At 39.3% G+C, this 13,050-nt stretch overlaps 1 protein-coding gene across 1 annotated transcript; it reads left to right on the top strand.

Moving 5' to 3' along the window:
* Positions 1-1,530: 1,530 nt before the first annotated feature.
* LOC126631687 (uncharacterized) lies at positions 1,531-3,321 on the top strand. The gene is made up of 2 exons (XM_050301817.1): positions 1,531-1,725; positions 2,498-3,321. The coding sequence occupies exons 1-2, from the start codon at positions 1,611-1,613 to the stop codon at positions 2,932-2,934; spliced, it is 552 nt and encodes a 183-aa protein (XP_050157774.1). The 5' UTR covers positions 1,531-1,610; the 3' UTR covers positions 2,935-3,321.
* Positions 3,322-13,050: the final 9,729 nt, after the last annotated feature.

The following is a 13,050-nucleotide window of genomic DNA, read 5'->3' as shown; positions in this document are numbered from 1 at the left end:
TCTTCATCAATGATACCCATGTCGAAGGAAGGTGACCCTCCGTGTTGGGGGGCAGCCAAATGATGGTTGATGTCCATAAAGGCAACAAGCTCGCGTGTTTGAGTACGCCTAGTTTCGTGGAATGTCTCGAAAAGCTTCTCATATTGTTCTTGAAGGATCTCATTCTTTATTGCTATCTTGTTGTTCTGAGCCTCTAGCTCATCGACTTTAGCTTGAAGAGCGAGCTTCTTTCCTTTCTTCTTTCGTTGCTTCGCACTTGGTGTAAGAGGGATGTCATTCTGTGTGCCGTGGCTTCCTCCGCTCCTTATGTTGGAGAGGGATGCCTGGTCAAAAGAGAGTGTACAAATGGTGGAAACCAGCTTGACAAAGCTGAAAAGAGTGGGAATAAGTGTCGTTCCCATAGACGGCGCCAAATGTTGATGCACAAAATCGGTAAGGACTTTGGTACAACAAAAAGTGTCAAGTTTGTGACCTTCGCTAGATTGCTCCAGTCACTAGTGTGGATAAGTATGTAAATGGATAGAGACAGGGCCCAGATTGGCTACGTCCACGGAGTAGATGAGTTTTCATTAATTGTGAAGGGTTTACACAAGTACATAGGTTCAAGCTCTCCTTTAGTGAGTATTAGTGAATGATTTAGTACAAATGATATTAGGAAATATTGTGGGAGAATGATCTCCTTTTATAGAAGAGAGTTTCTAGCTTTATTCTGACATTGACACGTGTCATGTTGTGACTGGCTTCTGATGTTCACACATGTCGCGATATGACTGTCTTATGATGTCGACACGTGTTGCGCTTTGATTAGCCTCCTGGTTAGAGGAAAACTCTTCTGGGTCCTTGACGGTATAACGTTGACCGGTACACGGTAGTTTCGGGATTTGTCAAGTATGGTACAAACAGTGTGCATAAAAATCTCCCGTATGAAATTGGATACAATTATAATTTGGGTGAAATAATTTGAAACATAAGAATGTACGATTTTCACAAACAGTAGCATAACTACATAAGTAGTGACAGTTTAAAGACAAATAAATGAAGTTAGTAGTTAGAAGGTTGAATAGATATTTGGTTTTCAAAATGAGACTCTTGAAATTTGTTCGTAAATCTCGTAACAATTTGTAACAATCCGAAGTTGATTCAACCTTCACTTTAAACCTCAGATCTTAAGTGTTAATTTATCTGGCCACTTAGTACTACGGTCTAGTGATATTTCTCTTCACTTGTAAGTGAGAGATCTTATGTTCGATTCTCGCCAAAAGCGAATTTAAACTACATTATTATGATTTCTCATTGTGATACTTAGCCCACTTCCCCGTTCTCTTAGTGTATATAATATTGCTTGTTAAAAAAAATGTTAATTTATCTGTGTTGTTAGCCCCAGTCCATAAATCATGGAGATTCATGTTGGGTTGTATTAGATTAAAAAGGAAACAAAAGACAATCAAATAAATGTGAAGGGTATTATAGTCAATTCCACTTTGAAGGTTTGGTATATAAGTCTGTCTAACCAGCTCCAAACACAGTCGACTCGACAATCCAACCAAAAAAAATAAAAATAGGAGGACGCGGGCAGAGTGCGGTCTCTCTCCCTCTCTCTGACAAAATCCATGCATCGCCGACCCAAAGCCACATCAAGGGCGAAGGCTAAGTCCAAGTCGCTCGCCGGACAAGGATCCGGGCATGCGAAGAATCCAATTCCAGCCCAACCGACGAAGCTCCGAGGTGAGATTCGGAGTCCTTTTGGTATGCTTTTCAATTTTCGTTTTTAGGGTTTCTGAGGAGGAATATTATCTGTAATTTTGAATTTACAGCAGCATAATTGGGCCGCATATGTTTGTTGGAGTCTGCATATATTTTTAATTAGGGTTACGGCTTATTTTTTGTATTCATAAAATTCAAATTCCCTTTTTATGTTGAAAATATGTGTTTGTTTTATTTTTATAAATTGATTAATTAATTAATTTGGGTTCTTGATGTCTTATTTTTTATGTTCGTAAAATTCAGATTCCCTTGTTATGTTGATGTTTGTTTTATTTTTATAAACTGATTCAGTAAGTAATAATAGCTAAAAATTCTTTTTACAGTCAATTAAGTATATATCGCAATCTTGATTGATTTGCCTAGTTACTGAGTATAATTTTCAACTGAATTTCGTATATAGCTAGCCAGATGATATTCTATTCACAATCAATCAATTATTGCAATCCAGTTTGATTTGGCCAGGCCAGTTACTCGTGCCGAAAGAATTCTTAACAAAATTTCGTAGTCGTAGGGGAGTGTTAATTTCCAGTAGTTACTTATTTTATACATATTTAGCTTTGTTATCCTAACAAATTAACCCTGTGTAGTAGCACGTAATTGAGCATGAAGCATTAGTAGTAAGTATTTCCAATGATGAATGAGATTGAGAATACAAAGGAATTAAGGCCGAGTCCAGAGGGCCTACTTAGCTTATCTATGTTATTAATACCTGTACATTTTCCCAAACACACAGAGAAGAAGAAAGAAAGAAAGGCGGCTGTTAAAGACTCTCCGACGACTCACCTCAAGAATGTAAAGGCTGTTGCAGACTCTCTGGCTCAAATCCAACTAGAGGAGAAGAGTAATTGCCCAGCTTTTTCCAAGGAGGACAAAATACCCAAATGCATAGTCGAGCCACGCATAGTTTCCGAATTGCCATCTAGTTGTCCAATTTGCACTAAGTTTGGCCACGCTCCTGAACAATGTCCATGGAGGAGACGTCTCCCCTTCGGTGTAACTCAAGTTGGCAAAGGCTATGAAATATACGGGAGGCGTGTTCATATCCTTTGGTGTTCTTTCTGTGATGAGATTGGTCACCACAGGACCTCAGAATGCCCGAAGCCGAACAAAAAGATCGAAAAAACTAGATTATGGAAAGAGTTCTTCTTCCCTGAAGATAAGGACTCTTAGGGTTCTCCCAGTCCCACCCTTTTGACCAGTGGTATATCATCCTTCTGATTTTTTATCAATGATATATCATCCTGCTGATTTCTGATTGTTGAATCTGAGGAGGTTCCTGGGTGCATACATGCAGCAGTTGTTGAATTATCGTTTCATTTCAGCACTCTATATTACATGTTCTTAACATGGCCTCATGTCTGACCTGGAATACTTGAGTTAGATAATTCAATCGTTGCCATTCATGGCTGACGGATAAACATAGTGTTTTCTGTGTTTAATTTAGAGTTTGCTTTGATTTGCATGTATTGGTGGTGTTTTTAATTGATAATTGTTGCGAGTGATTTTGAATGAAACTAACTAATCATCAACCAAAGATGGTGGTGGTTATTTTTCGAATTCTGTTGCAAATTGGACTGGATCTTTGATGCCCAGATATCTTGCTTTGAATTTTGAATGGACTGACGAGGCCCTGGCAATGGTTGCTTGGGGTGCACGTTACATCTGGTGGGGGTATGTAATTTCCATGCAACGAACCTTTCGTCTTATTTTCTGGGCAACAATAAGTTGCAAAGCTTCCCCATCTGGCAAAAGCCTCGATAATTAAGTAAAAATATCGAAGGTGAAAATTTAAATATAATGTTTGTTATACAAATTTTGTCTACAAGGAAAGACTATTACGAGACCGTTAAAATTGATCAAATAAGGAAAGAATTGGTGATCAGTAATTTTTTAGTAGAAAAGAGTAAGAAAGCAAATGAATGAACGTACGTTTTCGTTTTTATCATATTTGAGTTCGAATTTGTTCACTACCCTTACTACGTGGTGAGTGTTACCGACCATCTTATAGCGTGGTGGTGGCTTAACTATGGTTAAGTACTTTAATTAACCATGGTTAAGTACTTTAATTAACTATGGTTAAGTACTTTAATTAACCATGGTTAAATACTTTTTTATATACAATATAAATAACTTAATAATAAATTAAATTACAATTCGCTCACATTTTGTTCATCAGATTTTGAGATTATTTTTTATCATTAGTTTCTAGAATGACAAATCAACAAAATATAAGAGTGCAAATTTGCTCGCCCCCACCCCTATAGTAGGCTGAACTCACCTCCCTATTGGTACCGTTTAGTATAGAACTCTGTCTAACTAGTCGCAAACACACTCGACAATGCAACCAAAACAAAGAAAAATGACTCGTGCAACCTCTTCTCTGTGACAAAAATCATGTATCGCCGACCCAAAGCCATATCAAAGGCGAAGGCTAAGTCCAAGTCCCTGGCCGAACAAGGTTCCGGGCACGGGAAGAATCCAATTCCAGCCCAACTGACGAAGCTTCGAGGTGAGATGATTCGGAATCCTTTTGGTATGCTTTTCAATTTTCGTTTTAGGGTTTGTGAGGAGGAATATTATCTGTAATTTCAAATTTACAGCAGCATAATAGGTATGCGTATGTTTGTTGCATTCTGTATATGTGTGTTAGGGTTACGGGTACTGTTAGAAGCTAACCAGCTCTTGGAGACGAGGGGTCAAAGGCAGCAAGGAGCTCCTTAGTAAAGGGTGCTATCTGCATCGAAGAAGGAAGAAGAAGGAAGAAGAAGAAAGGGAGGGTTGGCCTCCAACGACTAGTTTTTTATTTAGATGTGTGAGTGACAAATGTACACTCCAAATTAGATCACTTAAATCCCAATGAAGGGCTAGGATTTAATCTGGAGTGGTAAGGTAATTTAGTGTTTAAATATTGTCTTATCACCAACTCTTTTACACAAGTATGGGTGATAGAAATGTACCATACCCTTACACATTTTCACTACTTATGGCTAATGCATTTTGTAATGCACAGCCTTGAAGTTGAAAATCACACTCCAATATCCTCTCAATTCTCTGCCATTCTATCCTTAAGAAACTGATCAAAATAAACCAACCAAAAACACCAAAGACAAATCAACTTTATCATAGCCTCAGAGCTCAGTTTTTTATCTGAAAAACTTTTTGGGCGTAATCTGTGCAAGTTAAGATTTTTGGGAGCACCAACGAAGTGTCCTCAACAACAACAACCAACAAACAATTCTAAAAATGAAGGGATCCAGCAGTAGCAGTGAGCTAAAAGCTCCAGTCTTTGATAGGGAGAACCAACAAACAATTCTAAAAATGAAGGGATCCAGCAGTAGCAGTGAGCTAAAAGCTCCAGTCTTTGATAGGGAGAATTATGATTTTTGGGGAATAAGAATGACAACCATTTTCAAATCCTATGATCTATGGGATATGGTTCAACATGGGTATGAACTACCTGAGATGGAGGTCAATGCTCTAGAGGAGGACCTCACGGAAGCACAACTCAAGACACTGAAGCATAACCAAATGGAGGATGCTAGAGCACTTGGAATCATCCAAGGTACTGTTTCAGACATCATTTTCCCGAGGATAGCAAATGAAAAGACTGCAAATGGAGCTTAGGAAGTTTTACAACAAGAGTATAGAAGAGACACTAAAGTCAAAAAGGTAAAATTTCAGTCCCTTATAAGAGATTTTGAGTATACAAGAATGAGGGAGAATAAGCTGTTAAAAGACTACTTTACTAGGCTGTTTGATATGGTAAACAAAATGAAAACATATGCTGAGGAACTGCCTAATGAAAGAATTGTCCAGAAACTGTTAATCAGTTTGACTAAACCATATGATTCAATAGTGAGTGTTATTGAAGAAACCAAAGATACTAAAACTCTCAGTGTGCAAGATGTGATGGCATCTTTAAGAGCTTTTGACCAAAGGCTTGAGAGGCATGCTAATTTTGCACCTGAGAAAGCCTTTCAATCACTCAATGTTGGATTTGGTAGTCAAGCCAGTGCAAGCAATCAGAAACCACAGTGGAAGGGCAAGAACAAGAAATTGGAAGGAAAGGGGTATCACAACTCTATACCTAACCAAGGCAGCAACACAAATACAGGTCCAAGAACCAAACAACAATGCAAACATTGTGACAAATTTCATCTTGGAGAATGTTGGTTCAAAGACAAGCCTAGGTGCCACAAATGCAACAGGTTTGGCCACATTATGAAAGACTGCAGATCAAAGAATGTACAGCAAGTGAACTGTGCAAATCAAGTGGAGGAAGAAGCAAATGTGTTATGTGCTTTTAGTGCAAAAGTGGAGAAAAACAATGAAGTGTGGTACGTTGACAGTGGCTGTAGAAACCACATGACTGCACATAAGTCTTTACTCATTGATATTGATACAAACTTCACTGGAAATGTGAAAATGGGTGATGGGAACATTGTCAAGGCCACTAGAAGAGGAACTCTGGTTATCAACACCAAGAAATGAAGAAGATGCATAAGGGATGTGATGCTAGTGCCAGGATTAATGAAAACCTACTTAGTGTGGGTCAAATGATGGAGCATGGCTATTTCCTACTCTTTGGGGGAACTGTGGTTGAGATCTATGATGACAGATCTCTATCAAATTTGGTGACCAAAGTGGAAGTGAAAAACAGAAGCTTTCCACTTGTGTTGAAGTACTTAGAACAAGTGGCAAGGAAAGCAAGTGTGACATGTTCTATGAAACTATGGCACAAGAGGTTTGGTCACTTAAACATGACAAGCCTAGAAAATCTACAAAAGTATGAAATGGTACAAGGGATACCAAAGATGGATCACTACAAAGAAACCTGTGAAGGATGTGTATTTGGGAAGCATCACAGGGATCCATTTGAAGCAGGCAAGGCTTGGAGGGCAACAAAGCCACTCGAATTGAGTCACACAGATGTGTGTGGACCAATGAAAACAACAACAATCAGTGGAAACAGGTATTTCCTAACCTTCATTGATGATTACTCACGGATGTGTGGGTGTATTTCATGAGGTTTAAGTCAGAAGTATTCACAATATTAAAAAAATTTAAGGCAATGGTGGAATTGCAAAGTGGATACCAAATCAAAAGACTAAGAAGTGATAGAGGTGGTGAGTACACCTCACAAGAGTTCAATGAATTCTGTGAAGATGTGGGGTTGAAAAAGCAACTCACTGTGGCATATTCACCATAGCAAAATGGCATTGCAAAAAGAAAAAATAGGACTATAGTCGAAATGGCTAAGTCTATGATGCATGAGAAGAACATGCCTTATACATTCTGGGGTGAAGCTGTGAACACCTCAGTGTACCTATTGAATAGGTGCCCTACTAAAACACTGGATAAGAAGACACCATTCAAAGTGTTCAGTGGAAGGAAGCCCTCTGTGAAGCACCTGAAAGTGTTTGGCTCAGTGTGTTACACTCTCATCCCTCACCAACTAAGGCATAAGTTGGAGAAATCAAGTAACAATGGTGTTTTTATGGGCTATGGTACTGGTGAGAAAGGGTACAAAGTTTATAATTTGTTAACTCAGAAGATAATCTTGTCAAGGGATATTATCTTTGATGAAGACTTAACATGGAACTGGGAAACAAGAGTGGAAGAGAAGGATAATATCTCTGTACAACTTGATCTAAACAAAAGGCAAACAAGGGAGCCTATGAAGATCTCAGTTAAAAAATAAGTCATATATAATGGTGACATACAGGGACTTCACAGCAAGCTAGTATGAGTACACAATCAAGTCAATCATAGATAACAACTCTAAGTTCAACTCCGGTGAGATTGAGAAACTTGGATGAGATTTATGCTACGTGTAATTACTGTGTAGTGGAACCAGAAACATATGAAGAAGCTGAGAAAGACAAAGCTTGGAAGAAAGCAATGAAGGAAGAGCTTGAAATGATTGAGAAGAATGACACTTGGGAACTTGTAAATCGACCAAGTGACAAGCCTATAATTGGTGTAAAATGGGTATACAAAGTGAAGCTTAACCTAGATGGTTCTGTGCAGAAGAACAAGGCCAGATTGGTAGCTAAAGGCTACTCTCAGAAGCCTGGTGTATACTTCAATGAAACCTTTGCTCCAATAGCAAGGTTAGACACCATAAGGACCTTGATAGCCCTAGCAGCCAAAAAAGGTTGGAAGTTGCATCAATTGGATGTCAAATCTGCATTTCTAAATGGAGTGTTAGAGGAAGAGGTGTTTGTGGAACAACCTCAAGGTTCACATGTCAAGAGTTTCCAGAAAAGATGTACAAACTAAGAAAGGCGCTTCATGGTCTAAAGCAAGCTCCGAGAGCTTGGTACAGCGAGATCGATTCCTATTTCACTGAGAAATGATTTCAGAAGAGTCCTAGTGAAGCTACATTCTACACCAAGACAAACAACGACAAGAATCTCATTGTCTCAATCTATGTGGATGATGTTGTCTACACTGGAAATAATGCTGCAATGATTGAAGAATTTAAAGAAGAGATGATGAAGATGTATGAAATGACTGATCTTGGCCTCTTACATCATTTTCTTGGCATTGGGGTAATTCAAGAGGCAAATAGCATCTTCATTCATCAAAAGAAGTATGCTGAAACCTTGCTTGAAAAGTTTGGTTTGAATGATTGCAAACCTGTCTCTACACCTTTAATTGCAAATGAAAAGCTTAAGAAAAATGATGGAAGTGAACCTGCAGATGTTAGTCTCTACAAAAGTATTGTTGGCAGTCTATTATACCTAACTGCAACAAGATCAAATCTAATGTTCTCAGCAAGCCTACTTTCTAGGTTTATGCAGAATCCTAGCAAGATACATATGGGGACAGCAAAGAGAGTCCTAAGATAAGTGCAAGGAACACTAGATTATGGCATCAAGTATGAAATGGGGAAGTCAACTATCCTAATTGGATTTTGTGACAATGACTGGGGTGGCAGTGAGGATGATAGCAAAAGCACATCGGGGTATGCTTTCACTTTTGGTTCAGGGGTTTTCTCATGGGCCTCTGTGAAGCAACAAAGTGTTGCACTTTCCACAGCTGAGGCAGAGTATATGAGTGCATCAGAGGCTATAGCTCAAGCTATTTGGCTAATATTCATACTCAAAGACTTTGGCGAATTACAGGTTGAAGCCACACCACTTTTGTGTGACAACACTTCTGCGATTGCCATGACCAAAAACCCAGTATTTCATCAGAAAACAAAGCACATTAAGAGAAGATATCATTTCATCAGAGAAGCGTTGCAGGACAACACAAACAAGCTAATCTATTGCAGCACAGAAGATCAGATCGCAAACATATTCACAAAAGCACTACTGAATGAGAGATTCAATTACCTGAGGGGTTTGCTCGAAATGACTCCCAGAAGCAGTTTAAAAGGGAGTGTTGGAAGCTAACCAACTCCTGGAGACGAGGGGTCGAAGGCAGCAATGAGCTCCTTAGCAAAAGGTGTTATCTGTATCGAAGAAGAAAGAAGAATAAATGAAGGGTTGGCCTCCAACGGCTAGTTTTTTATTTAGATGTGTGAGTGACAAATGTACACTCCAGATTAGACCACTTAAATCCCAATGAAGGGCTAGGATTTAATATGGAGTAGTAAGGTAATTTAGTGTTTAAATATTGTCTTATCACCAACTCTTTTACACAAGTATGGGTGATGGAAATGTACCATACCCTTACACATTTTCACTGCTTAATGAAGTATGGTTGATGTATTTTGTAATGCACAGCCTTGAAGTTGAAAATCACACTCCAATAGCCTTTCAATTCTCTGCCATTCTATCCCTAAGAAACCGATCAAAATAAACCAACCAAAAACACCAAAGACAAATCAACTTTATTAGTTACGGCACTTGAATTTAATTAGGGTTCTTGATGCCTTATTTTTTCTACTCATAAAATTCAAATTCCTAATATGTGTGTGTCTTTTTTTTCTTTTTGTTACAAATTGATTCATTTAATTATTAATAGCTAGATATTTGTTCACAGTCAATTAAGTATCGCAATCTTGATTGATTTGCCCGGTTAATGAGTATAATTTTCAACCGAATTTTGTAGCTAAGTAGATGATATTCTGTTCATATCGCAAGTCGGTTTGAGTTGGCCAGGCCGGTTAGAAAGAATTCTTAACAAAATTTCGTAGTTAAAGACTCTCCAACGACTGACTTCAAGAATGTAAAGGTCGTTGCAGACTCTTTGGCTCAAATCCAACTTTAGGAGAAAAGCACTTGCCTGGCTTTTTTCAAGGAGGACAAAATTCCCAAATGCATAGTCGAGCCATGCATAGTTTCTGAATTGTCATCTAGCTGTCCAATTTGCAATAAGTTTGGCCACGCACCTGAACAATGTCCCTGGAGGAGACTTCTCCCCTTAAGCGTAACTCAAGTTAGCAAGGGCTATGAAATAAACGGGCGGCGTGTTCATATCCTTTGGTGTTCTTTTTGTAATGAGATTGGTCACCACAGGATCTCAAAATGCTCAGAGTGGGACAAAAAAAAAAAGATAAGGAAACTGATTCATGGGAAGAGTTCTTCTTCCCTAAAGATAAGGACAGTTAAGGGGCGTTTGTTTGCCCTCTTTAACTCTCATTGGACTGGACTGAACTAAGGGTTAGTCCAGTCCCGTGTTTGGTACCCGCTGGGACTAACTTTAATGAGACTAAAGGGGATTCGTTCCGATTATCTCCCTCGATAGGAGGTCTTAGCGAGAGCGCCCCGTGACCATGGGACTGCTAAGCCCTTCGTCTAGTCTGCCCTCGTCTCCTTTCATCCACTCTCTGCTCTCTGTTTTCTTGAGCAACAACAGCCACCATCACATCACCACTCCTAACTTCAGCGAGATACATTACTTGCCCAACACCATTCTCTCGAGATCCAAGGAGAGCAAGCATCATTTGGTAATTTTTGGTAGAATTGCAGGGGAAGAAGAAACAAAATGAAAATGCTTGAATTTGTTGTAGGCCATTGATGGACAAGATTTTTTTTTTTTGGGAAATCGGTGATTAGGGATTTTTTTTGGAGAAATCTGGAGATCATGCAGCTTATGAAACTCTCTAGATAGATTAAAACTCACACAACTAAGAGGGGAAATAATTCATACCTGAGATAGAGTTTGAAAGAACTCAAGCTTTCTGCGTTAATGGTAGAGCACCCGATGGTGCATCGATGATACGTACAATGCCGTAGGTGGATTCCCCATGTCCCAAGGGTTCGAGGTTCAGATTTTTTAGGGTTGATTTGGTCAGCATCAAGAGAAATGGTGGGGGTTCCTTCTTGGAGCTTAGAGAGAGAAAGGTTGCAGATTATTGTTGAGGAGAGAGAGAGAGATAGAAGTGCAGAGAAAGAAAGAGAGAAGGAAAAAGGGGTCACGGGGTGAGGGACCGAAAGAGAGAAAAGGGAGGTGAGTTAGGGTGAGTCAATGAAAATATCTAAATCAAAAAGTAATAAAATAATTAAAAAGTAGTAAAAAAATTATTTAGATTCTAAAAATAATTTAGTCCATGACTTAGTCCGATACTGCACCAAACGCTTCACTATTCTTGTCCTACTTAGTCCATGCCAAAACAGTCCAGTTTAGTCCTTTAAGCTAGTCCAGTTCGAGATATTCCGATGCAACAAACGCACCCTTAGGGTCCTCCCAGTCCCACCCTTTTGAGCAATGATATATCATCCTTCTGATTTCTGAGCAATGATATATCATCTTGGGTGCAGACATACATGCAACAGCTGTTAAATTATCATTTGTTTCAGCGTGCTATATTACATGTTCTTATGGACTTATGTCTGACTTGGAATACTTAAACTAGATAGCTTAATTGTCCCCATTCATGGCTGGCAGATATACATAGCGATAGAGTTTTCTGTGTTTAATATGGATTTTGCTTTACTTGTACTCCTGCTTTTGGGATATCTTTTTATGCAGTGCCTATTAGTTTGGGTCGACGCTTTTGCTTTGATTTGCATGTGTTGGTGGTGTTTTTAATTGATAGTTGTTACAAGTGATTCTGAATAAAACTAATCATCAACAAAAATGGTGTTTGTGATACCATCGGTCTTTTTATGTTAAGAAAATTATGACGATAGTACATTGCCGGAAGGATCTTGTCAAGTTGCTGAACTCTTAGTCTTGGTTCCTTGGCCTTGTGCTTCTCACTGTTTATGTGCTGACCTAAGCTTTTCTCAGTTGTTTCTCTAACCTAGCGCAGGGTGCAACTACATTCCCCTCTGGGTTCGTTTTCATCCCAAATATAGGCAGCTCACCAGCACCCACTGTCGATGGGGTTTTCCACTTGACTCCAGAAGTGTTTGCGTTAGGTTTTTCCTGCAACAGACATATTTATACACAGTATATTGCTGCTGCATAACTCAACCAACAAATTAATCGGACATTAATGGTATCTGTGCAGGCTCAATCACTCGCTTGACCCTAATTGCATTGAGAAGGAATCTTGTTTCCCAAGTAATTATGTATTAAGGGATGACATATCTCACATAAGACCACTATAAGAGCAATTCCACCCCTAAAAAAATATGCCAGCACCCAACCCATTTAATCCACTGATAGACCCCAATGAATAGTAATAGGCCAAATGCATCTCCACCCCTAAAACTAAATAGCCTAGTCAATTTTATTAAAATATTATTAATTTTTATTATAAAATAATAATTTGATTTTTAATTTGTGACTTATTCTTCCCTTCTTATTCTTCTCTCTGGACTCCCTTCTTCTTCTTCTTCTTCTTCCCACCTTTCCCACTTTTTTCCTTGATTTTCCAACTGTGCAGTCAAGCACAGTTTCACCAATTCCACGGATTTTGTAAGATTCTCTTCAAATCGCCAAAACCCATGTGAGATCAGCCAAGTTCGGCCCGACCCGAATTCAAAGACGGGAAAGATTGAAGCTTTCTAAAGGCGGAAAGAGATAAAGATAGAGAGGGAGGGTTTTGGATAAGGAAGCTCGAGTTGGGGTGGTGGTGGAAGGAAATCAGAGAGCTTTGAAGGTGAGGAGGATGACCGGATGAAGAAGCAAGGAGGAAGCATGGAGCCAAGAACTCGACGAAGACGCAAGGAGGAAGCACGGAGCCAAGAACTCGTATACTCGTTGACGATCATCACCATCGTCGTAGGTGGGTGGTCTGGCGAAGTCGGTCAAGCAACATGAGGACGAGGCCGCGAGGATGATGACTAGACGAGGATGCAAGGAGGAAGACACGAATGGTCAAACGCCCTCCATGCCACGCTGGCATCAGATGGGCCGTCTCCTTCCTCTATCGATTCTGGG

Source organism: Malus sylvestris, chromosome 8, assembly GCF_916048215.2.
Source record: "Malus sylvestris chromosome 8, drMalSylv7.2, whole genome shotgun sequence".
NCBI classification, from domain to species: domain Eukaryota; kingdom Viridiplantae; phylum Streptophyta; class Magnoliopsida; order Rosales; family Rosaceae; genus Malus; species Malus sylvestris.
Note: the sequence above shows the minus strand (reverse complement) of the source record. Positions and strands in the feature narration are given on the sequence as shown.

Excerpts from the sequence above, each read along its gene's own strand:
- LOC126631687 (XM_050301817.1), top strand. The coding sequence starts at position 1,611 with ATGCATCGCCGACCCAAAGCCACATCAAGGGCGAAGGCTAAGTCCAAG. Across the intron at positions 1,726-2,497 it reads CCAACCGACGAAGCTCCGAG|AGAAGAAGAAAGAAAGAAAG; the intron begins GTGAGATTCGGA and ends CCAAACACACAG.